The sequence below is a fragment of the Nuphar pumila genome, chromosome 16 (assembly GCF_984573655.1).
Source record: "Nuphar pumila chromosome 16, dmNupPumi1.hap1.1, whole genome shotgun sequence".
Taxonomy (NCBI): Eukaryota; Viridiplantae; Streptophyta; class Magnoliopsida; order Nymphaeales; family Nymphaeaceae; genus Nuphar; species Nuphar pumila.
Genome location: NC_143264.1, coordinates 67,935,677 through 67,960,572, shown reverse-complemented (window position 1 = coordinate 67,960,572; position 24,896 = coordinate 67,935,677). Strand labels below are relative to the sequence as shown.

Sequence of the window (24,896 nt, the reverse complement as noted above, 5' to 3'; positions counted from 1 at the left end):
ACCTGAAAAACTCATTTAGCACGTACCTATATATATATATATATATATATATATATATATATATATATATATATATATATATATATATATATATATATATATATATATATATATATATTCTTAATGTCCCTCTTCTTTCTTCACTTCCTCTAACAGTATTATTTGTATTTTATAAAATCTTCCCTTTTATTCATCTGAAAAATAATTTTTTATTTATTTCTTTCAGAAAAAGTTAATCACTGATTATCATCCCATGGCACGATCACCATCTATTCAAATAAGGATCAATGGTGTCAATGATAATAAAGAGGAAAAGTTTGAAATTAAGCATAAACTCAATAAGAAGCTCATGAACGAATCAAATCAAGCTCAAGCTTGGTAGGCTGAGCCGAAGACAAGCTTGAGCTCGAGCTTGAACTGGATATTCCTTAACAAACTAAGCCTGGACAACTTGAAATTTGATTTTGGCTTGGTTCATTTACACCCTTCATGGAGAAAACAGCAATGAACCAAGAAAGGACAAAGGTAAGCCAGAGTAAAATAAAGAAGCTACAATTTTGAAATGGAAAATTTCAATTAAACCACCAAGAAAGCAGCCTGATAATAATGATGAAGATGATCCATAAATGTAATCATCTATAACAAACATGGGCTGTATTATTGGTACAGTTATATGGACGAGGCATAAAGAAGAATAGCCACTGTATCTGTTTGTATTTCAATCAACTCTCCAATGGCAAAGAATCTGATAAACAAATGTTTCCTCGGCAAAGTGGGCACACCCTGCAGAGACCAACAGGAGAAAACAATCAAACTAACCATAGTGGTGCCAAACTAAGCAAGTAGAACCGAATAAAAGAGTAGATGATTTTCAAAGTGATCAGGAAATAGACAGCAAACACGCAGCATACCTATGAATTTCTTTCAGCCATTTATCTACACATGATTGGTGAAACTCGTGGTGGCAAGGGAGTATTCTCAGCCAATCACCCTCGTCATACTCCACAAGGCAAATGTGGCATCTGAACATGAAACATGTCCATGAAGATTAGACGTTGAGCCATACTACTGTGATTTTATGAACAGATATTCTACAGAACTTGCACTTGGTGATGCATGTGGGAGACTATCGATGCAAGGTAAATGATATGCTGTATCTAACAGAATTATCTCCAACAATATCAGAATGGCCCGATTGTTGACTTGGACAGGCTCAACAGAAAGTGTAAGTTGATTTTGACTTACATCAGCTTCCCCAAGTCAAAGGGTTGATTTAAATTAGAGATTAGAGCAACTCAGACCAAGTAAATTTCTTTCCTTCCTTTTCCTCTTTCCATTTGCAACCCAAGCTTTTTTGAAGTAAATCAAAAACACAAACAAACATCAGGTGCTTTGACCACACCTATAGCGCAGATGCTGCTAAAAAAAAGCTTAGGAAAGGTTTCTCGGTGGAGTGTCTGAAATCTTATAATTCATTCGAGTTTTCTTCTAGACTAGTTAATACAGGGTTGTGTGATTTCCAGAAACGAGCGTGAAATTTACTTGATAGCCGCATCAACAAAGAATTCTTTCATAAACCAACAGTTGGACATCTTCCACAATACAGGGAGAAAAGATAGATGCCCTCATAATAGGTAGAGGACTTTCATGGGAAGATTGTGGTGATGCACCATGTCACATGGGTACAGGTCTGGGTACGACACGGCAATTTATATATATATAAGAGAGAGGAAAGAGTTTGGGTCTAGGTCATATGTGGATCAAGACCCAAACTCTCTCTCTCTCTTATAAAAGGGAAAATTAAAGGGGAAGGTGAGTCTCTCTCTCTCTCTCTCTCTCTCTCTCTCTCTCTCTCTCTCTCTCTCTCTCTCGGATTGTTGTAGGAAGAAGAAGAGGAAGAGGAGGCATGCCCTTTCCCCTCTCTCTCTCTCGGATTGTTGCAGGAAGAAGAAGAAGAGATACGCTCCCCCCCCCCTCTCTCTCCCTCTCCCTCTTTCGTCTTCTTCTTCCTTCTCCTTCTCCTTCTCTTCCTTTTTCTCCTCTTCCTCTTTATCTTCTTCTTCCTTCTCCTGTTTCTTTTTTTCTTCTTCCTTCTGTTTTTTCTTCCTCCTCTTCCTCTCTTTTTCTTCTTCCTCTCTGCCTTTCACCGAGGGCAAAAAAACAAAAAGGGGCTGGGTCGAGGTTGAACCCGACCCGATCCAGACTAGCACGTACCCGTGATGTGTCTGGTACCGGTACCCGTGTTGACACAGATACGGCTGCCTGGTTGCTGTGTCTATGTGACATAGGTGATGCATCACATCCTAAGACCATCAACTACAATCTAGATATGCAGCAGATGATTGTTGGACTTGAGGATGTTAGCTTCAACCTCTAAGCACCAACACTTTAACCCAACCAAAGATGGGGAGTCACCCTTCATAGAGATGCAAATGAGTTAGTCTTAAGAGGCTACAGCTTTGACCATGACAAAACCATCTTGGCTAAAAAGCATCCAACCATTCACCTAGGAAGATTGTCTAGTTAAGCACTTGAGGGAGTACTGTGACAGCAACCCTAGTCAAAATGCTCACTTGATAAAATTTTCCTGTCCTCCAAATCACCTAATAAATGTGGAACTAGTTAAAGCATTCACCTCATCAGCTAGACATGCACCATTAGTGGCTACCTAAGTCACACGGACTCGGCTATAAGGTCGATGCACCCGCATCAACACGCCCCGACACGGGTGCGGCTTCGGACACGGAGCAGACACGGTCAACCAAGTGTCGGACTCTGTCAACGCACCGGGGCCGAGTCCATCCACATTTTGGACTCAGTCAACTTTAACCGAGTCTATTTTTTGTAATGAGATATGCGGAAAAACAAAGAGTGCGATAAGCACTTACAACATCCACCAATTGACAAACAAAAGGGATAACACCCAAAACCACAAAGAGACAACGCAACATAAAAATATAAATGTCTCTTATTGAAGGGAGAGACAGCTCCCAAGAGTGTTCGAATACAAGAGGGGGGCACCCCTATATATACAAAAAGAAAGGGAGAGAGGAGTGGCCTTATGGCCTAAAAAGAAGTGCCACAAAGGGGGCTCCCCATGGAGTCGTTGGGAGCCCCCAACGGTCACAAATGTGACCGTTGGGGGCCCCATCAACTCAATGGTGGGCCCCCTTATGTGGGTAAAATAAACTAAAATAAAAAGGAAAAAAGAAAGTGCAAAATAAATACAAAACAGGGGAAAATAACAAGTACCCCTATCGGGTACTTGTGAAATGACTAAAATACCCCTATTGGGTATATATATATATATATTACATGTATTTTAACACCCCCCTCAAGCTTTACGGGGATATAACCGAAAGCTTGTTAAGGAGAAACAAAAAACGAGGAGCAGCAAGGGCTTTAGTGAAGAAGTTCGCCAACTGGTACTCGGATGTGACGTAAGGTAGTGCTATGGTTCCTCTTAGGTATTCATCACGTACATAATGGCAGTCAATCTCGATATGCTTAGTACGCTCATGGAAGGTGTGATTGTTTGCAATATAAATTGCGCTTTTATTGTCACAACACATCTTCGAAGGAGTAAAGATGACAATGCCCATATCACTGAGGAGACTTCTTAGCCATACAAGTTTCATGGTTGTAGTGGCCATAGCACGATATTCCGCTTCCGTTGAGGACAATGATACTTTGTGTTGCTTCTTGCATCTCCAAGAAATCATAGAGTCACCTAAGAAAACACAAAAACCCGTAGTTGAAACTCTGTCATTGGGATTTTCTCCTCAATCAACATCAGTATAAGCAATTAAATCAAGTGATAAAGAGGAGGAAAGAAAAACTCCCTTAGTTATGGTGTTTTTGATGTATCTGACAATCCTTAAGACTGCACTCATGTGCACGGTTGTAGGTGCATGTTGAAACTGACTGACAGAGTGGACAGCATGAGCTATGTCTGGCCGAATGATGGATAAGTAGGTTAGAGACCCAAGAAGTTGACGGTAGGGAGTAGGATCCTTGAGAGGTGTTTCATCTTCTAATCTTAATTTTGCATTGATGACTTCAGGGGTTTCTCTCTTCTTATCATCGGAGATACCAGACTTGGAACAAATGTCAGCAACAAGTTTCATCTGAAAGAGAATGTACCCTCAAAGAGAGTACACCACTTCAATTCCTAAAAAATATCTTAAGAAACCAAGGTCAGACATGTCAAAATTTTCTTTTAAAACTTTCTTAATATCATTAATTCCTTGCTCATCACTTCCAGTGATGATCATATCATCAGCATAAAGTAGTAGAATAACTACTGAAGACCCTGCATTTTTCACAAACAAAGCAATGTCAGTATAACATGAACGAAAATTCAAACTTGTCATTACATTACTAAATCTATCATGCCAAGCCTTTGGGGCTTGTTTCAAACCATATAATGCCTTTTTAAGTTTGAGAATTCTATTTTTACCAATAGATACTCTTGGTGGAGGATCCATGTAAACCTCTTCATTTAATTCATCATTTAGGAATGCATTCTTAACATCTAGTTGATAGATAGGCCATTTTTTAACTGACGCAACGGCGATAAGAGTCCTAACACTAGTCATCCTAGCTACGGGTGTGAAAGTTTCTTTATAGTCTATACTGTATTCTTAAGCGTATCCTTTTGCTACTAATCGGGCTTTATAGCGTTCTAATGAACTATCACTTTTAGTTTTAATTTTGAAGACCCATCAACATCCAATCGATCTCTTTCCAGTGGGTAATGAAGTTATTTTCCAAGTTTTTGCCTTTTCAAGGGCACTAAGCTCTAAGTTCATGGCTTCAACCCATTGGGGAATGTTTTTGGCTTCATTATAAAGTGAAGGTTCATGAAATGAGTGTAACGCAATTAGACACGCTCTATACCTTGGAGTTAGAGACTCATAGGAAACAAACCTATTAGGAGGATTGGAGATTCGGCCGGATATCGTTAAAGAGTTTTCTTTTATGTTGGACCCTTGAGAGTATTTTTCTAAGGCGCTCATTTGAGCTTGTTGACCACGCCTAACATAGGTTTGGATTGGTCTATCACTTTCATTTTCAACATTGTTAAGAGGAATATCCTTTAGGTCATTTAACGACTCATTAGAGATTTCCTCTTCTTGAGAAGTCTCATCTTCTTGTGAGAGAAGATCAAATAAGAAAGCATATTCACTTTCGTCAATATCTTTAGTTTTCATAAAATCATTTTCATTTTCCAAAAAGGTTACATCTTTGGATACATAGAGTTTGTTATTTTTCAAGTCAAAACATCTAAAACCCTTTTGATTTTCTCCATATCCTAAGAAAACGCATTCAATAGCTTTAGGAGATAATTTGTCTCTTTTATGTGTAAGGACAAAACATTTACACCCAAAAATTCTTAATCTATTGAAATCGGGTGTTCTTTCAAATAGTTTTTAATATGGATATGTATTTTGTAAGGATGAAGATATCATTCTATTTATCAAGTAAGTTGAGGTTACGGCGGCTTCAGCCCAAAACTCTTTGGAATTTCCTTGGAAATAAGGAGTGTCCTAGTGGTTTCCATGATGTGTCTATGCTTTCTTTCAACTAAACCATTTTGTTGAGGAGTCCTAGGACACGATCTTTGATGACAAATTCTATTTAGTTCTAAATAATTTTGAAATTCATTTGATAGATATTCTCCACCCGAATCAGATCTAAGAGTAGAGATATTACTTGAAAATTGATTTTTGACTATCATATGAAATTTCTTGAAGAAGTTAAAGATTTTGGATTTTAAATTGAGAAAGTAGATCCACACATACCTAGTGTAGTCATCAATTAAAGTAACGTAATATGAGTATCCTCCTTTAGACATGACTGGAGAAGGACCCCAAACGTCCGAATAGACTAACTCAAATGGTCTTTTGGACACAAAAGTTCAATTTGGAAAAGGAGTGGATTTTATTTTGCCAAAAATACAACTTTTGCAAACAAAATGTTTCTCATTACAAAATTTCTTTCCAAATGAAAAAGAGTACATTTTTGAGAAACTTGGATGTCCAAGTCTTTGATGCCAAATTTCAATATTTTTATCTTGTACATGGTTACAAAAAGAGTTAGTGGAAAGTTTTAAGTTGCTGATGTAATAGAGATCTCCCCTTCTATGGCCTTTGCCCAATCCGCTTCCCGGACCGGAGATCCTGTATAGAGCAATCCGTAGTTGAGAAGAAGATTTCACATCCATGATCACATATTTGAGCAACAGAGAGGAGATTTAAATTAAGTTGAGGTACCACTCTCACGTTTGGCACAAAGAAATCTTTGGAAAAATTTAAAGTTCCAAAACTTTTTACTTGTAAAGATGTACCATCGGCAGTTGAAACATAGGAGTTTTTACAGTTATTACACAAATCGAAAAGCTCATTTTCAAGAGGGGTCATATGAAAGGAAGCTCCAGAATCAAGGATCCAAGAAGACATACCTGGAAGAGAGGAAGAAGCTATGGCGGCACCCGAGGTTGATGGTATCTTGAGCAGAGTTTGTAGTGCTTCCGATAGTTGAGCAAGAGAAAAATACTCCTTCCCTTTGATAGTTTCCTCATTCTTTTGAGTAGCTTCTTCAACGGAGGCAACCTTATTTTTAGGTGCTTCATTCAACTTAGGGCAATTAGGTCTTATATGACCCGGTTCTTGGCAATGATGGCAAATGACTTTTCTATAGTTGCCATTATAATTATTTTGCCTTCCAAAGTGTAGAGGCTTATAGGCTTTCACATGGTTGTCGGGTTTTGATACGACCAAAACGTCATCTCCTCCTTTAATCATGCCAAGACGAGTTTCTTCTTGGCATATTTTGGCTATGGCATCTTCCAAGGGAAGAGGCTTAGATCTATGAAGAAGGGAAGATCTAACTTGTTCATATTCGGGCCTAAGCCCATGTAGAAATTGGAAAAAGTGTTCTTTTTCCATTTGTTCTCTTCTTAGTTCCACATCCACACTAGAAGCCCACTTTGGTTCTAGTAAAGATAGTTCATCCCATAAGGGTCCAAGAGTGCTAAAGTAATCCCTTACACTCATTTCTCCTTGCTTGATAGTCCGGATTTTTTCGTGGAGGAAGAATTGACGGGCAAGGTCTTTTTGAGTAAACATACCTTTCATAAAGAACCATGCGGCATTAGCCATCCGAAATTTAGCAATGTTGGCGCAAATTTTGAGCTTCACATTGTTCATGAACCAAGCAAGAATCTTCGCATGCTTACTTTCCCAATCTTCCACTTTAGATTGGTGATCTTCAATGGCCTTCATGCGAGCATTTCCTTCAAGAGCTTTTTATTGATCACCATCCATCTTGGTGAGTTGGAGTTGTGGTTCCAGAATGGTGCCCATAACGTATCCCCAAAGTTTTTTACCTTTGAGGTTGTTCTCCATGGCGAGCCATTAAGCTTAAAGGAGAGATCAATCTTTTGTTCCCCTTCCATTTAATCTCTCACAAGAAGACAAACAAAAAGAGATACAAAGAGAAAAAAAACAATATATAACTACTCAACTAGCTATATTAAGAATTAAGAGCATACACAAGGCTCTGATACCATGTAATGAGATATGCGGAAAAATAAAGACTGCGATAAGCACTTACAACATCCACCAATGGACAAACAAAAGGGATAACACCCAAAACCACAAAGAGACAACACAACATAAAAATATAAATGTCTCTTATTGAAGGGAGAGAGAGCTCCCAAGAGTGTTCGAATACAAGAGGGGGGCACCTCTATATATACAAAAAGAAAGGGAGAGAGGGGTGGCCTTATGGCCTAAAAAAAAGTGCCACAAAGGGGGCTCCCCATGGAGTAGTTGGGAGCCCCCAACGGTCACAAATGTGACCGTTGGGGGGCCCATCAACTCAATGGTGGGCCCCCTTATGTGGGTAAAAAAAACTAAAATAAAAAGGAAAAAAGAAAGTGCAAAATAAATACAAAAACATAGGAAAATAACAAGTACCCCTTATCGGGTACTTGTGAAATGACTAAAATACCCCTATTGGGTATATTAGACATATATATATATATTACATGTATTTTAACATTTTTGTCCATTTTTTAGGGAAAAAGATGTATAAAAACTAAAAAAAATAATCTTTTTATATATTTTTTAAAATATATATATATATATAGCTGAGTCTTATTATTGTTATATATATAGCCGTGTCCTCTAAGGGCACAACTTTGACCGAGTCTTACTATTGTTATATATATATATATATATATATATAGCCCGTATCCAAAAATTTTGAAATTGCTTCGCACCCGTACCCGTACCCGCACCCATGTGACATAGGTGGCTACAGACAAGGCAACAAGGCACCCTGGATTAATATCGATAATGTGACTGCATCCTATGGTCCACCATGCCCACAAAAACAGCCAGTTGACACAAGGAGCACCCAAGTGAGAGAAGTGGTGCCTAATGTAGTCTGGAGCATAGTGACCATAAGCTTCTAAAAACATTGGAAGCTCGATGCAAAAGCTGAAGCCGCGCGCTTCTGTCACACTTCGAAGACTTTGTGGAAAGCTCACTTCCTCTGGATGAAATTGAACTTGCATTGATGTTGAAAATACACTATTCATTATTAAGAAATTGCATTTTCTTTCTTTTTAAATCATAAAACCTACATATGATTTGTACTTTTAGGCAAAAGTTTAAAGATACACTCAAGTCAAAACACATGTTCTATCTACCTTTTTCTTAATGTAACTCCCTATGCACTTCCATCATAGCTTGTTAGTGGATCCTGTTATGCTTCTAGATGATTTGCACTTCACAAACTAGGACAGTTTCAAGATTTGCTTCTTGCTTCTCAGACCCACTTTTTTTCTCCGGTAACTATGGTTTAGATAGAATAGCAGGATATGAATATATAACACACATGGTGGAACTTCACAAACTAAGACAATGTCAAGACCCACTTCTTGATTCATACACCAACTTCTTTCCCTGGTAACTATGGTCTGAAGAGAATAGCAGGAAATGCATATACAACACAGAATGGTGGCAAACATTAAAAAATGACTATTGACAATGATTTTTTAAGAGATTTTCAATTTTTTTTTTCTCTTCTTCAGGAAAAGCTTGCCAAATAGACAATTTAAAATGACAAGAAAAAATGGAAGTTTTTACACAAAACATTGCCAATAAATCTGAATATATCATAAGAATAAAATAATGATATTTTCAATAAAATTGAGACTCTCACAGCAATAAACGTCCTCCAACATAGTATTCTTTGGGAAAACCTTAAAAAATTTATAAAAACATGTCAGATACGAACAAAGTTTTCAGCCATGTAAACTTAATCCTCATCCAGTAACCAAATGAATATATTGATATCCGACTCCCAAAATTGAGCTTAGGACATTCTCTGGTTAAAGCAAAAATGCTTCTGGATCAACAACCTAATCATGATTTTCTAATCCTTGATAAGGTGCCTTTTCTAATGTCAAGCCGCAAAGAAGACATATCAGTTCCAACACTAACAAGGCAGACAACAGCCATACTACAAAGTACAGACTAGACCTGATATACCACATGCTCCTCACAAACATTATCTGACCACTTCAAAAAGGTTCGCTTAATAACCTAAAACCATATGGAAACAACAACTAGATCCTTGAATTTCGTTTTACACCCAAAGTCCTATTTTCACCATCATCTGGCAACTTGCATTATTGCTAAAAAAATCTCAACACCACATATTAAGGCATTGCCACAGGGTTACACGGACCCCAACAGCCAGGCAAGTGCTGACAGTTAGACACCAAGAGCTATGTTTGGAACTAAAGACAATGCTAAATTCTTGAGCAAGGCCAAAGGGCAAACTGAATTCTATGGAGAACTCAGCATGATGGTCAAGCAAGCAATCTTCTTTAATCATCCTTTTGTCCAACATTGAAGAAGTAGCCCTTTCGAACGAGGATGGAAAAAACTCATTCTTTCACATGTAGCCAACCTTTGTTAGGCAAAGAAAGTTATTGGGTGCAGATTTAGCAATTGTTCGCCCTTATTTAAAGGCTGGTTCTGGTTATTCTTGTTCCTGATGGAGAAGGGGCAAAAAGGGTTCATGCATGGGCTTTGAAGGGGAAACATGGCGACTGGGGACTAAGGAGCAATGATTGTGAACAGGGAAGGATCAAGAGAGTGAGATAAGCATTGTGAAAAGGAGATATGCAACAATGTAGATCAAGTCATTCTGGATGCTTCTAGGGAATACTAACGAGATCATTCTGAAACATTAACAAATAGCAAACTACATTTCATGATTTAAGGCATTTCTTATCGAGAAGAAGCTCTGGCCTTAATAAAGAGACTGACCATTAGAGCCTCCTTTATCTGAAGACCTTACAAGCACACTGAAAACTGGCAGATGATTTAAACTATGGTTTCATTTTGGCTGTCGATAACATTGTGCATGAACCTCTATGAGATATTACCCTTATGTTTATGATTGTTATCATACCCATTCCTGTAAATGGATGATTGTGTAGTCTTTATTTCCTTTTTGTAGATATGTGATTATTGCATACTATCAGGAAAGAAGAACTTATAGTTTTCTGCAGCCATTTATGTATCACATTACTGAAAGTACTTAAAGTAAGAATCCTGATTCTTAAGAAGCATCAAGAGAAAATGATCTGGGATCCTGATCCCCAAACATTGGAATCCCAATTTCCATTTATATTCCCTTAGATGGGAAACACAATTCCCTTAGGAAGTTTGGTTCCTTGACATAGGAGTCTTAAGTCCCTTACATGGGAATCTCGATTCTCTTGACAAGGGAAGCCTGATTTCTAGGTTCAAGAATTATAATTTTCTTAAGAATTATGATTTCTATGGTCACACAATTTCACATACCCCTTCCTAAGCAATTCCCCATAGTGCCTCCTACCTATGTCACATGGGTGCGGGTGCGGGTGCGGGTGCGACACGGGTGCGGCGCAATTTCAAAAATTTTGGACACGGGGACTCGGCTATATATATATTAAATATATATATATATATATATATAAGACTCGGTCAAAGTTGTGCCCATTAGGGGACAGGTGATGAGTTGTGAAGGCATTCTGTACACTTTCTTCATACAGGAATAATTCACTTTTGAGCACTTTCTTCATACACTGTAATAATTCACTTTCTTCATACAGGAAAAAACCACAAAAACTTGAGTTGTGCCCATTTTGTACTTAAAACTTGAAAGTGTACAGGTTTTTTAGTTGTGATGGGTTTTTTTCCTTACAGCTGTAGCCCAGAAAATTTTAAAAAAAAAATTCAAAAAAAAAATTCCAAAAAATGGACCAAAATGACCCTAGGTGCGTTGACCGCACCCAGGGTCGGGTTGACCGAGTCCGAGCCGCACCCGTGTCGGTGCGTGTCGACGCGGGTGCGGCGACCTTGGAGCCGAGTCCGTGTGACATAGCCTCCTACTTGTTTCCCACACTTCTGGAAACCTCAAAGAGTCTGAAATAACACCTTTCTGATTCTCATTCTTAATCTGCTTCCTAATTTACCTTATTTCTCGTAAGTACTTGTGGCACCGGATGTATAGCTCAGAGTTGCCAGTCGAGGAAGCGGAAGCAGGAAGCGAGGCACTTCTAAAATTTTAGGAAGCGGGAAGCGCGAGACGACTTAGGAGTGAACCGGGAAGCGTCTCGGAAGCAACCTAGGAAGCGAACCGGAAGCAACCTAAGAAGCGAAGAAGGAAGCGACATAGGATTCGAATGAGAAGTGAATAAGAATCAAAAGGGAAGCGAAAATGCAATTATATATTTTTATTTTATCACATACATTTTAAACACTTCTTCTTTCTTTATCTTTTTCCAAAAGAAAAATCTTGTCTTACTTTTTATGTTATATTTCATATTTCTTCAAATTTAAAGTGAAATTTCCCAAGATTATTCACAAGCTTATAATGTCCAGAGACTAATATAAGTGACTATGCTTTAAACAAAGGAAAAGAACAAACCTACTTGTAGAAAGTTGGCTTGTGTGTGAGTTTGTGACTGATGTAGGAAAAAGAAAAGAGAAAAAAACATTCTACTGCTAACCACAAGCAAAAGGCAAGATCATGATTGCAACAACTATACATCATCATCAAGTTGTATTTTCGCAATATCATGAGTCCGCTTTCTTCTGCGTACATAGATTATTCACATTATTATGTGATTGCATTCTTCTAAAGGTGAAATTGATGATCAAAGAGCACGTAATCAGATGGAATCAAAGATGAGCAATGTCACAAATTCAAGAAAGATCAGTGCAAGACTTGTTTTAGTGACGGTGATGAAAAAGCTACAGACATCTCAGTTCACGAGCATAAGATCCATCTCAGTTCAATCATTATTTGAGAGCATGTGCTGGCAGGTTTTTTTATGGCATCTCAGCCCAAGGTAGCAGCATGTGGGAAACGAATGACAGCTACAGCCATGGCAACAAGATTCCTCGTAGGACCAGCTGTGATTGCAATCTCCTCCATAGTTGTGGGGTTGAGAAAATCATTATTAGAGATTGCTATTGTACAGGTGAGTGATGAGTTGTGGAGCCTGATTCAGAGTTTTTGCCCTTGCAGTTAGGGGATCCGAGGGCTCCCCCCCCCAGTGCGGGTCCGCAGGCAGGGGTCTAGGGGGAGCCGCCCCTGGCGAGGGGTTATAGGGGGGCAGCGCCCCCAGAAGAATTTTTTTTATTGTGACAGATTTTGCCACAACAGTAGCCTTGCCAATCGATAAAGCTACTGCACGATCAACACATTTGATCCATTTTATCATCATCCACTTCACAAAGCAAGTATAAACATTCACGTCCATGAACACAAATAGAAGCATGTGCGAAGTCTGCAGACACACATTGCCATATGTCTGATTGCCTACGCATGCACATGTGTGTGAGAGGGAGGGTGAGAGAAGAGATAGAGAAAGAGTGAGCGTACCTGAAAGGATTCATCGCCAGAATTTTTTGAGGTCGTCGAAACTCGAAACTCGAAGGTCACCGAAAACTTGAGAGAGAGAAAGAGAGAGGGAGTCGGATGATACGTGAAAAAACAAAACCCTAAGCCCCTTTCGGTTTTGTTTTTTCATGGACTTTATAAAATACCCATTTTACCCATAGTAAGAAACAGATTCACGTGTTAAATTTTTTTTTTAAAAAGCAAATTTGTCTTTCCAAATTAAGCATCTGAAATGAATCCCCCTTTAAAGGGGTACGCGTCTTCTTTTATCGGGGTACGCGTCCCCCTTTTAAAGGGAAACGCGTACCCCTTTAAAGGGAAGCGTGCGCCCCTTTAAAGGGGTGTGTGTCCCCCTTTAAAGGGGTACGCGCGCCCCTTTAAAGGGGGACGTGCTTCCTCAATTGAATATGCGCTTTGCCACGAGTTTCGGAAGCGCCGCATTTTGTGCTTCTGAAACGCATCTCGGAGAAACGCGCTTCCCCTATACCATAGGCATTTTCGGTAACTCTGGTATAGCTTGACTTTTAGATAATAGGAAAAGTGGTGACATAAGAAAATTTGATTTTACATGATGAAGCGGTTTCTCATCGAGAAGATTGATGCTTTTTGAAAAATTTGCTACTTGAAGTCTTGTCATATAGCTTAAGCTCTTGGTTGAATCGTATGGAATTTTTCAAAAGCTTAGCCTCCCTTTTTTTGCTGATAAAGACAACCAATATGCAACCCAAACCCTTGAACCTTGCGAACTTAGACAAGGTTTCACCTATGTTTGTTGCTTTAACAAGATTCCACATACTAAAGGATAGCAACTTGTTGTATGTCATGGACCATTGATAGGTAGAATTACGAGGATCAAGAACACAATTATCATATAAATCAACCCAATCATTTCCAAGCAAATCACTCTTTCATTCATCTACTTCTTGTGGGGATTCAAATGTTGTATATCGTGGAGCTTCAGTAATAGGAAACAGGTGATACAGCCAAATGCACAGGTACTTCAGAAAAAGAAGTTAGTGCTTTTAAAAACTACACAAACTACACAAATGGTTGTAGAAAATAATAAATCATTTTTTCCTAATCAAAATATGTAGTCATCACTTATCCATGAAAAAAAAAGACTATGCAGTCATCCATTAATAGTAACAGACCAAAGATCAGTTATAAGGGTAGACACAATACCTCATGGAGGCACATGCGTAATGTCATTGACAGTCAAAATGATACCATAGTCCAAACTCCAAATAGTAATCTTATTCACTATTCCTAGCAGATTCCTGCTACAATGAATGATGCCAAGAACACGTAATCCTGCAAAGATTGGATGCATCTGCCAGGTCCATCTTCCATGTTTATAAAGATAAATTCGATCCAAGACATAAGAGATGTAGCTCTATTGATATTCCTCATCTCAAAAGAAGTACAAGTGTTATAATCTCATAGACAAGAGGAAATTTTTTATATGAATGTCATATTTTTCAAGCACGCCATACTATGTCAAAGATGAAAGCAAGGAGGAGCCATTGGATGAACTGATATTAGCACTCCAGTACCATAGATACACAGAGTTCCTCTTGAATGTTTGCCTATTAGCAATCACTTGCCTAAGTTTGAAACGGCTAGGATCTGTTGTAGAGGTGAAAAAATTATCTTCATGCTCTCAGTATGCACGAACAAAGAGATATCCAATCGTAGAAACCTAGAGGAAGTACCGGCTGAAGAACTAAAAATTCCTTATTATCAAGACGTCAACTTAAATCTTTCCACAGGTATCCAGAAAGGAAAGAAATATTCTTCTACTTCCCCTTTGTATGACTTTGTTTCTCATCAGTTCATTTCCCCGTCCTACAATATAATTGTTCCTAATTATGATTTTGTTCTTCCTAAGAATATGAAGAAAACTTTAAAGTTCCAAAGTAGAGGGATGCCATGATCACTGAAATGGAGACCCTACAAAAAAATCAAACTTGGGACCTTGTTTCTTTATCCAAGGAGAGAAGGTTATAGGATGCAAGTGGGTGTGCATATTGAAATTCAAGTCAAATGATCTATAGAAAGAGAAAAGGATAGATTGGTGAAAAAAAGGATATACACGAGCTTAAAGCATAAATTATGTAAAACAATTGCCATGTGGCAAATTTGAACTCTATTTAGGTTATCCTTACTCCAATGACTCATAGATTGAGGCTTTTATAACAATTAGATGTGAAGAATGCCTTATTGCATATCAACCTGAACTTTGTTACTAATATTTTAATTGCAATAAGAAAAGTATATTTTTCTTCTCTTTCAAACTCTGACCCCAACTATGGAAACAGAAACACTTTGTCAAAAAAGCACCAAACTCACACACACACATTTAGAAGTTCCCTGTACCTGTACCCATGTGACATAGGGAATATGGTAGTTACTACTTAGGTAAGAGAATCAAAGAGAGCAATCCAATGAACCCAAGGATTTGGTGAAATGCCATGTGAAATAGCAAAAGAAATACAAATTAAAAATTATGCACAAAAATACTGAGGTTGACAACTGGACATTGACAACTTACTGGGCAGCTTCCTCGTTCTTAAGGCCAGATCTAGTATATATTTTTACAGGTAGGCGCTCTACATCCTCCTTTGGAGCAGGTACAGATCCGAAAGAAGAGACAGAAGAACGAGAAGATAAGACCACCGATTGCTGGTGAATTTCATCCAGAACCTAAAATATATAGCGCAAGAAGTCTTATACTCGAAATCATAATATAAGCTTAGGAAGATGATTAAACCATAGAACATTTAACTAAGCCTCTTACTTCAAATAATGCTTCTGCTAGCATAACAATTCTGGATATACTTGTTCTGGTACTTGTATCATCTTCAGTGTTATCTGTCCTAATACTTGTGTGGCACAGACAACGGCCACTACGATAGTGACCAGACAAGATGCATGACCTATCGTGTCCAACTAAATTCTCAAATCGATTGCCCAACCGCTGAAGAGCATGGACCTGCAAGATGCATGCTATTAAAACACTTACCACTAGTTATGGCAGAGGTATAAAATGTGTATAATCCTAGTTGAAATGGAATCAAGAAAACTATATTACTTGCCTGAGAACTCACTCTCTGTCTTCGTTCAAGGAATGTTGCTCTATGCAACAAAGGATTATTATTATTGGCATCTACTCCTGGTTGTTGATTGTTTACCTGAAATTGCTGGCTGCTGTTAGTGGGCCCAACAGAACTGTCAGCATTAGCAAGATCAAAACTGGAGGAAGTTTGTGGATTTCCAGCATTTTGGTTAATCACTTCATCAGTTGTGGAGTCCCCAAGCTGCCTCAGATTACCCTGTCTAAGATCCCTAGACACATCATCATCCCCAATATGATTGAATGGACCCGTAGATGATACATTTCTTCGAAGAACTCTATCACGAAGTCTCCCAACACTCAATGTCCGGACAAATTGTATGTTGCCCCCGGCAGGTTCCAAAGTTCCTGTCCCTCTACAAGCACGCCTTGGTTCAACATTAGCTGTTCCAGGATGCCTCCTTAGAGAACATCCATTTCCAGCAGTTTCAGACAATGCAATAAAATTATGACTTCCTCCATCCTGGAAAGGAACCATAACCTGGTCCTGACCTTGAACCACAGACACCGAATGGGCTGATTGTAGCTCACTAGAAGAAGGATCTACACCTTGAGAGCCATTTGATAAATCCATCGAAGGTAGTGCAGATGAAGAGCAGCATAAGTTACTGTGTAGAAGAATACCGCTGCCACATTGCAAACCATTAGTATGTTGTTGACAAGATGCAGTAGAATCTGAAATCTCAAGACCAGTAGACAAAAGTGAGCAAGCCTCAGAGGACCCAAGACTCGCAGCTCTATTCAACCTGATGCCAATATGGTCAGGGATTAGGTTCGACTGAGGATGAAAATGGTTTGAGGGATCCAACAGTTGAGTATTTGCAGTTAGCACAGAGCTGCTTCCATCAACAGGGTCAACAGATGATGCATTTTCTTGAACCCATCCATCAAGCCCTACACTAGAGGAGATGGGAGGTATTTGAATGGTTCCCAACCCTTCACTTTTTACACAATTTTGACGCTTGACTTTATCCGAATTCCTTTTGGTCTGATCTCTGCATAGTTCCCACTCCGTCCTACCAAATTGCTTTCTCTGAAAAGAAAAAAAAAAGCATTACGTGAAACTTGTTCTCCAGGAGCAAATAATATCAACTTTCATTACATATGCCACAAGCAAGATAATGCATCTAGCTGCTATACACAAACAGACCTGCAACAAAAATCTACACATAAAAGGCAATCATTAAAAGTAGATACCATTTTCTTTAGATGAAAACAAAAATGTAAATAAATGAGCCAAAATAACCAACAGAACCGAAATGGGTGCAAGTAACTTTGACCATGCTAAATGCCAATATAGGGAAAGATGTGATTAATAGATGGAAGTGTAAGTGAACCTATGAAAACAGACAGAAGAAGGATTAAGGCAGTTGGTGAAAAGGGCGTCTCAAAATGAAAAGAAAATGAAGGAACAAAGCGATTGAAAATGCTTAAAACATCTAGTGAACAAACTTGGCCAAAGTTACAAAAATCAAATATACAGGATTTTAACCTAAAATGTTAAATTAAACCGATCCTCCTCCGAGTTTCATTTTCAACAGCAGGTAAGGACTGAAAAACAGGGAGAAATCGTTCGAATAATATAATTTCTTTCCGAGGTTTGTTGGACAAGTTTTCGAGCGAAAATGTTCAGATTAGCTGAAAATAAAGCAGTTTTTAGTTTTTCGGCTGTTTAAACCAATATTTATTGTTGAAGTTCCACACGCTATGCAAGTTCACAGCATACAATGACTCAGAAAACATTCCTAAGAATGGCAGATCGCTCCTTTTTTCCAACTTTAGTAGGCCTTCTAGACGTCTGCAGAGATCAAAATGAAACAACCTTCAAAGGCCACCGCTCAGATCCTCCTCACAAATGTTCCATATGGTTGCATATTTAATGGTTCTCTGAGTGATTCACTAAGCTAGCAAACCAAATATTTCACAGAGATGCACGTTAACTAGCTCTCTCAGCTAGTCGCTCAGCTAGCATACACATCACGCATGACCCAACATCAACAACAGATTATATACACTCAAATCGACCTTCAAATAGCTCTTGCAATGCATAAATCTAACTATCCCAACGAAATGAATTCAAGATGAATAAACCGAAAGATACGGAAGTCAAAAATTCCATAAATTCCATCTTTGCAAAACAATCGCAAGATACCGCCTCGATTGATCAATCAAGATGAAATCAAGATTCATCGGCATCCATGGAAATCGTTCAGAAAGGACAATAAAAAGGCAACCGATCTGACCTGATCGCGATCATCAAACCGATCCGAAGAACACGGAAATCCTCCCAAACAGGACCGCAACAGCCCACCTCTCCTTCGGCGCGATCTCGAGCCATCCTTACTACAGCCCGTCCCCATCTTCCTCCCCAACAACAACAACAACACACACGTTCTTTGCCCCTCACTCCATTACAAGCACGCCCTTTCTTCCCCCATGGAAAAGAATCCAAAGATCAAGAGAGAGAAAGAAAGAAAAAGATGAAGGAAGCCGACCCCGCAGCTCCTGAAGATCTGCAGAGAAGAAAGAAATCGCCTTCACGCTTCTTACACAGAAAAATGGAAACCCTAGATTCCAGGAAACCCTAATGAAAAGGGAAAACCCTTCAGATTTGATCAGAAACAGGAAGCCCTAGAATGGGGACCGATGTTTGGGCCAGAAATGGAGAAAGGAGACGGAAGCACAGACACTGGTGAGGATTTATCTGTGAATCTCATTGAGCTTGTTGGCAAATATTATGATTCTTCCCTCCCCTCCTGCTATTTTTTCGCGATGTGTTCCCCCTTTTTGAAGATTGTTGACGTCATCACTTTTTGGAGGGGAGGGCAAGAAGGAGGTGGGGGCGTTGCAGAGGTAATCTGTAAGCGGTGTTCAAAAAGGGAGGAAATTTTCGTCTGGAATCCACCGTTTGCGAGTTATCTCAAAAACCGACCCATGATTTTCAAATATTGCAGAGCTATCACCTATGAATTCAACGAAATTCTAAAATGGAGACCTCAGTCCGTGGTTAACCATCGGTTAACCGTGAACACTTGGGTGAGAGTTACTCGTCATAAAAAATAATAATAATAATAGTAAACCTCCACTGTTCTAATATAGTAACATTAGTAAAACACATTTTCGCAATATATATATATACAACAGAGAAAACTAATCAGTATCATTATCGACCCTTAATCGATCTTTGAATTGGCCAGTTTTCAACCATAACACTTGTCAATAAAATATTAAAACTATTTTTACAATTTTAAGCATTTTTTGAAAAAATAAGCCAAATTCACCGGACTTTGTGTCAATTTTGGGTACAAATTGGTTGATTGATAGTGACACTTACCACAGTGGAGTAAACCTATCTCTTCTTACAAATTCATCTTTGTAAAAGCTTCACATCAACAGCTAATGAGTTTCATTGTACCTAGGATAGGTTTTAGGACTTAGATGAGCCAGGGTTAAATCAAAAAGTCAATTCGGGTAACAAGGTAGGCTGGTTCTGATAGAGTTCAGTACAAAATCTGTGATGCCCAAAGGGAATAACAAAAAAATCTTAAAAATTAAGAGATGATTTTTAGATACTATATTGAATGTATGTGCCAAATTTCAGGGTAAAAGAATTTATAATTTCTAAATTAAGAAATCGAACAAGTTGAGGTTGAGATTTAGTTTTCTGTAGGCTCACTTGGGTTTGGGTAAAACACACCCACTTTATAAAATCAATATCTCTATATATGATAAAATACTAATTTTTTGAAGGCCTAATATAGGTATCCTAGGGATATTTGTGTCAAAGTTTCATACTTAAATGACTAACGATTTAGGCCAAGCAACTTCTACAAGTCTGATAAAAATTCAGCTATGTCAGAAAATATATTATAAATTGGTTGGGTCATAGGAGGGGTTAAGGCTTAAGTGGGGCTTATGAGAATGGTTTCAACAACTTAAACATTTTAGCATGGATGTTCTAAGGCTGAGGAAATGCTGTCCAAGTTTGGCCAAAGTTACATATTCAAGGATAGGTTAAGTCAAGTCTTCCATGATGTTGATGTAGTCCACATGAACTCAAAGTAGAAGCAATTTTACTTTGTACTTAGGCAATTTCATACTCACTTAAGGTCTAAATCACCTTTAGTTAATAAAGAGAAAAGACCTTAGAAAAGGGTGAACGAGTTAGGGGGGTAAAAACTCACAGGAATAAGAAGAGAGAGAGAGAGAGAGACATACACAAGAGAGAGGAAGACGTTAACTAGAAAGAAAAAGAAAAAAAAAGAAAGACGATTTTGTGAGAAAGAAAAGTTTATTTCATTCAACATTTCATATCATACACTACAGAATGAGCTCTTATGTATAGGCTAAAATGAGCCTTATAATGGTTACACATAATGCAAGGTAAATTAATATAAAAGAAGCCGAAATAAATAAAATTATTCTTAGATGAAACCTCCCTTAGCTCATCAACGAAGAGCCTAATTCACAAGAATTATTTGGGTTTTCAAAGTCTATTAAGAAGGGAACCCAAAGAGTTGCACAGTTCTATGAGGAGGCCTTTAAGAGGCATGCATGAGTCTTTAGGCCATTTACCATAGTTGGGGCCCAAATGGGTGAGGCTCTCTTGATGTCTTTGGCCAATGATATGAGGGACATCCCCCATATGGGGTCCCACTTGCAATAAAGACCATATAAATAGGAAGGGCACCCTTGGCATGGGTCCCAATTGGCTAAGCTGGCCGCAATATTGAGTTGGCTTGCAAAGTTGATATGGCGATATTGGCATGAGTCTCACTTGGCTGGGTGGACAATGTTAGATGGAGCTTGGGTCTCGAGTTTGGATTGACCATACTTGAATCTGTTTGCAAGATTTGGAGCTTGGAGCTGGGCTAAGGTCTTCCATATTGAAATCCGCTTCAATTGACTAGTGCAATGGGCTTAGAGCGGAGTCTTCAAGATTTTGGTTTGCATCATACCTTCCCTCTTTAGATTTTCCTAGCCCACTAGGTAAGGTTTTGCTACGAAGGTTGTCGTCCATCTATAATGTTTGTGTGATCTTTTGTATTGTTTGACAGATTGTCTTCCAGCTTTGAACACCACTCAACTCTCTTATATCCTTCCAACACAGGTGTCGTCTGCACCTGCGTGCCTCTAGAGGAGGGAGCTCGCTTTGTTGGTGGTGGATTCGCTAATGGCTTTCATTGGGATAAAAAATATTGCATGGATCAATTTCAAATACCAGGAGTTGTATTCTCAAAGTTTTTCGACTATCCAAATGACCTTCTCTTCATGGGTGCTTTAATTGAGATTCAAACTCAAGTTTCGATGTGTGCTCACCCTAGGAAAGAAGTGAATTTATGGTTGAATCATCCTCTTACTACCATCCTTATTTCTTCACATTTCAAGTTTTTTGGAGCTTTGGACGCATTTATCATCATAAGGCCCTTTCAAGCATCAGATCAGTACAAGTCCTCATCCTTAGCCAACTCAAGACAATTATGGACGGGATCTATGACCCATAACATCTTAATCATTCCTTCATCTTGGGCAACTAAACTCACCTATGGTTTCTTGCAGAGTATTGGGTCTTACTTTAAGACCACTCAAAAAGATGAGTTAAGGAGGAGATCGGTGATGGTCTCAGCATTGAGATGAAGTAGAAATCTTTTCATATAGAAGACATCTTCACCCAACACTTAGCAGTGGGGGTGGGCTTCTGGACCTTCCTCAATGGTCTTCTTGCACTCATGTAATTTTGCTCTATATTTTGTCTTACATATCTTGTTTTTTACATTAAAAAAATCCAAATTGGCCTTCTCCATTTGTTAGGATAAGGCATTGGTGACATGGTGTGATCATCGAAAATTTTTTCCTCTCGTAATATTCTCTCTCTTCCTTCTCTTTTCCTTTCCAACCTCTTATTTTCCTCCTTTTTGAAGGGAGAAAAGATAAAAGAACGGAAAGAAAGAGAGAAGAGAAAAGAAAGAAGAGAAGAGAAGAGGAACTCTTTTGCGGGTCTCACTTGACCTTAATTTTGAAAATATTTTGAAATAACTCGCCTCCGTTTTTGAAATATTTGCAGGAAAATTGGGAGACGGGATCCGCTCGTCGGTACGAGGTTCGACCGTTCCTAGCGCCTTTACCAGGGGTAATCGAACCAAGGGTCGAATTAATGCCTTTTTGCTTTGCTAAGAAATTATCTAAGTATTTATCCTAAGTCTAAAAATGCACAATGAATCATGCTTGTGCAAATGCAAAGATGTATGTTCTTTTTGAAAATATTTTGAAGAATTTCCAAGTGAATCAGATAAAGTGAAAAAATGTTTTCTAACTTAGGACTTAAGATTTGAAGTTCTAAGTTTTTAGAATAATCAGAGCTTTAGGAAAATGAATTTGGATCTTTGAGAGAAATGATCTTGAAACTGAAAGAAAGAAAATTTTCAAAGTCATAAATGGATTTTGAATTTGGAAGTTTGAACTTGGATGAATATTTGGAATGGAATTGAATTCTAACTTTGAAGTTTTGAAGTTAGAAGGAAATGTGGGGGATCTAAAGGAATTGAGGAATGGGATTTGGAACAGTTGGAATTTCAAGATGAAATCCGAATCCAAATTCTGGATTCTGAATAGAGTTTTGAGTTGATTTTTGGATTTAGGATCTGAAATAGGAACTTTGGTTTGAATGAAAAATGAGACTGGCTTTGAGAATTGGAATTTAAAGTGGAATTTGGATTTGGAATTTTGAATGGAATTGGATTCAAGATTTGGAATCCAAGATGGTATTTGGATCTGAAATCTGAGATCCGAGATAGGGTTGGACTCTGGATCCTAAGATGGAATTGGATCTGAAGTTTGAGATCCAAAGTAGAATTGGATTCTGGATCCTAAACTGGACTCGGATCTGAAATCCGAGATCCGAGGTGAATTGGGTTCTAGATCCTAAAGAATGGATTTTGGATCTGAAGTCTAAGATCCAAAGTAGAGTTGGATTCTAGATCCTAAGAATTGGAATTTGGATCTAAATCTGAGATCTCATGATAAAATGAGGGTCTGGATCCTAAATGAAGTTTGGATCTGTGATTGGAGATCCAAAGTAGAATAAGGATTTGGATCTGTGATGGGAGATCCAAAATGGAATAGAGTTTTACACTTGGAAATCTGGGTCCTAGTTGAGATTAACTTTGTATTTTGGGTTTTAAAAGTCCAAATGGGACTTTTAAAGATGGATCTGGGTTTTTAGAAACCCAAATTTTAGACTTGAGATTCAAATCTAAACCTTGATTGAAGATAAGGGGATGAACTTGATTTTGAAATCAAAAGATAACTTCAAAGTTAATTTGAACTTTGAATTTGGTATTTTGATTTGAGTTGAAGTTTTTGAATATGAAATAATTTTGAAATTTCAAAGTCAAAGTGTCTTTGAAATTAAATTCTTGAATCTTGGAGTGAGATAGAATAGGATTTAAATAAGATCTGATGAAGAAGAAGAAACACTTGGAATTTTTGAAAAGGAGGTTTTGAAAATATGATGCAGTTCTACCCTAAATGATGAATGAATTTAAATTTTGAAATTAGATTTTGAAAATTGTATTTCATTCTTTACATGAATTGAAATAAGATTGAAGATATAATACATCCTTGACTATGGTCATTGAATTTATTATATAATAATCTATTTTTAAACTCAGGTGAAGAATGAAACATATTTTGTATTTTTATAGAGTTTAAAATGGAATTAACTCTCAATATACCCTGACTATGGCCATTGGTATATATATTGAATTAATTCTAAGTTAAACTCTGATAAAAGGTGAAATATTTGAAGAATATGATGATTTTTTAAAAAGGATTTAGTGTGGATCCAGTGTTATTTCATAAAAGATAAGAATACTAAGTCTTGTTTACACCCCCCGACTATGGCCGTTGGTGTGAATCATCAACTTAGAATTAACTTACCTTTTATGAAATGGTGCACGTGCCATTCGTGTTTCACCATTGTGAGAATTTGAGAAATAATAAAAAAATGCATGAACAACAAGTAATTCAATGATATTTACAATGCTCATCCATTCTACCTAAAGCAGGAAATGTAAATTTTCATTCAGATCTAGCTATTACAACACGTAAAATCAATTTTACGACTTCAAATGATAACTTTATCCACATATTTCCTGCAAAATAACCGGATTAGTAATAAAAAGGGAAAATCATATACATATGGAAATCAAATGAAAAATGTATGTATGATAAAAAGGATGGAAAAGATGTCTATATACATATATACATGTACATACATACATATATAGGTATATTCACATAAATGTACATATCTATGTATAGGCATATATATATATATATATATATATATATATATATATATATATATATATATATATATATATACATATAGGGGTATATTCAATGGCATGTTACGAAATTTTAATGAAGTGAACTAAGCAAATGAAATGCCACGAAGATGAAACAAGCAAGTAAAATGCTGCGAGAATGCATAATGATATATTATGAAGGCCTCCAGTGATGCATATCCCTCCAAACGAACTGCTTATTTGATGCTACTTCTGGATCTGGGAGAGTAAAATCTATGGATGCTTTGTTCCTGGTTACTTAGTTTATGGTCAAAACATTCTTATTGGAAAAGAAAAAAAATGATGACAGATAGATTTTTTTTTTTTTATACTTCCCATGAATCAACCTCTAGGACAGATTGCTAACACGAATTCTGGTGTTAATGAAGAACTTGATATTTGTAAAACAAGAAGTTCCTTTATTCTCTGCTGGTACTGAA

The 24,896-nt window shown here is 37.7% G+C and overlaps 1 protein-coding gene across 3 annotated transcripts; it reads right to left on the bottom strand.

Annotated features, from left to right (window-relative positions):
* Nucleotides 1-555: 555 nt before the first annotated feature.
* Nucleotides 556-18,938, bottom strand: LOC149813419 (uncharacterized). Of its 3 annotated transcripts, XM_089991594.1 has the most exons (7): nt 18,352-18,922; nt 16,855-17,141; nt 16,071-16,734; nt 15,773-15,967; nt 15,527-15,678; nt 912-1,022; nt 556-783 (listed from the first exon to the last, which is right to left on the bottom strand). In XM_089991594.1, exons 1-7 carry the CDS (start codon nt 18,466-18,468, stop codon nt 723-725), a joined length of 1,587 nt encoding a protein of 528 aa, XP_089847720.1. In that variant the 5' UTR covers nt 18,469-18,922; the 3' UTR covers nt 556-722. The 3 variants fall into 3 exon arrangements, with proteins under 3 accessions (XP_089847720.1, XP_089847718.1, XP_089847719.1); XM_089991592.1 differs by having other exon boundaries at nt 16,071-17,141; nt 18,352-18,938; XM_089991593.1 differs by having other exon boundaries at nt 16,167-17,141; nt 18,352-18,929.
* Nucleotides 18,939-24,896: the final 5,958 nt, after the last annotated feature.

Coding starts and splice junctions, on each gene's coding strand:
- LOC149813419 (XM_089991592.1), bottom strand. CDS start 18,468: ATGGGGACGGGCTGTAGTAAGGATGGCTCGAGATCGCGCCGAAGGAGA. Junction 17,142..18,351: donor GGTTTGATGATCGCGATCAG/GTCAGATCGGTT, acceptor TTTTCTTTTCAG/AGAAAGCAATTTGGTAGGAC. Junction 1,023..15,526: donor AAGAACGAGGAAGCTGCCCA/GTAAGTTGTCAA, acceptor TTTCATGTTCAG/ATGCCACATTTGCCTTGTGG.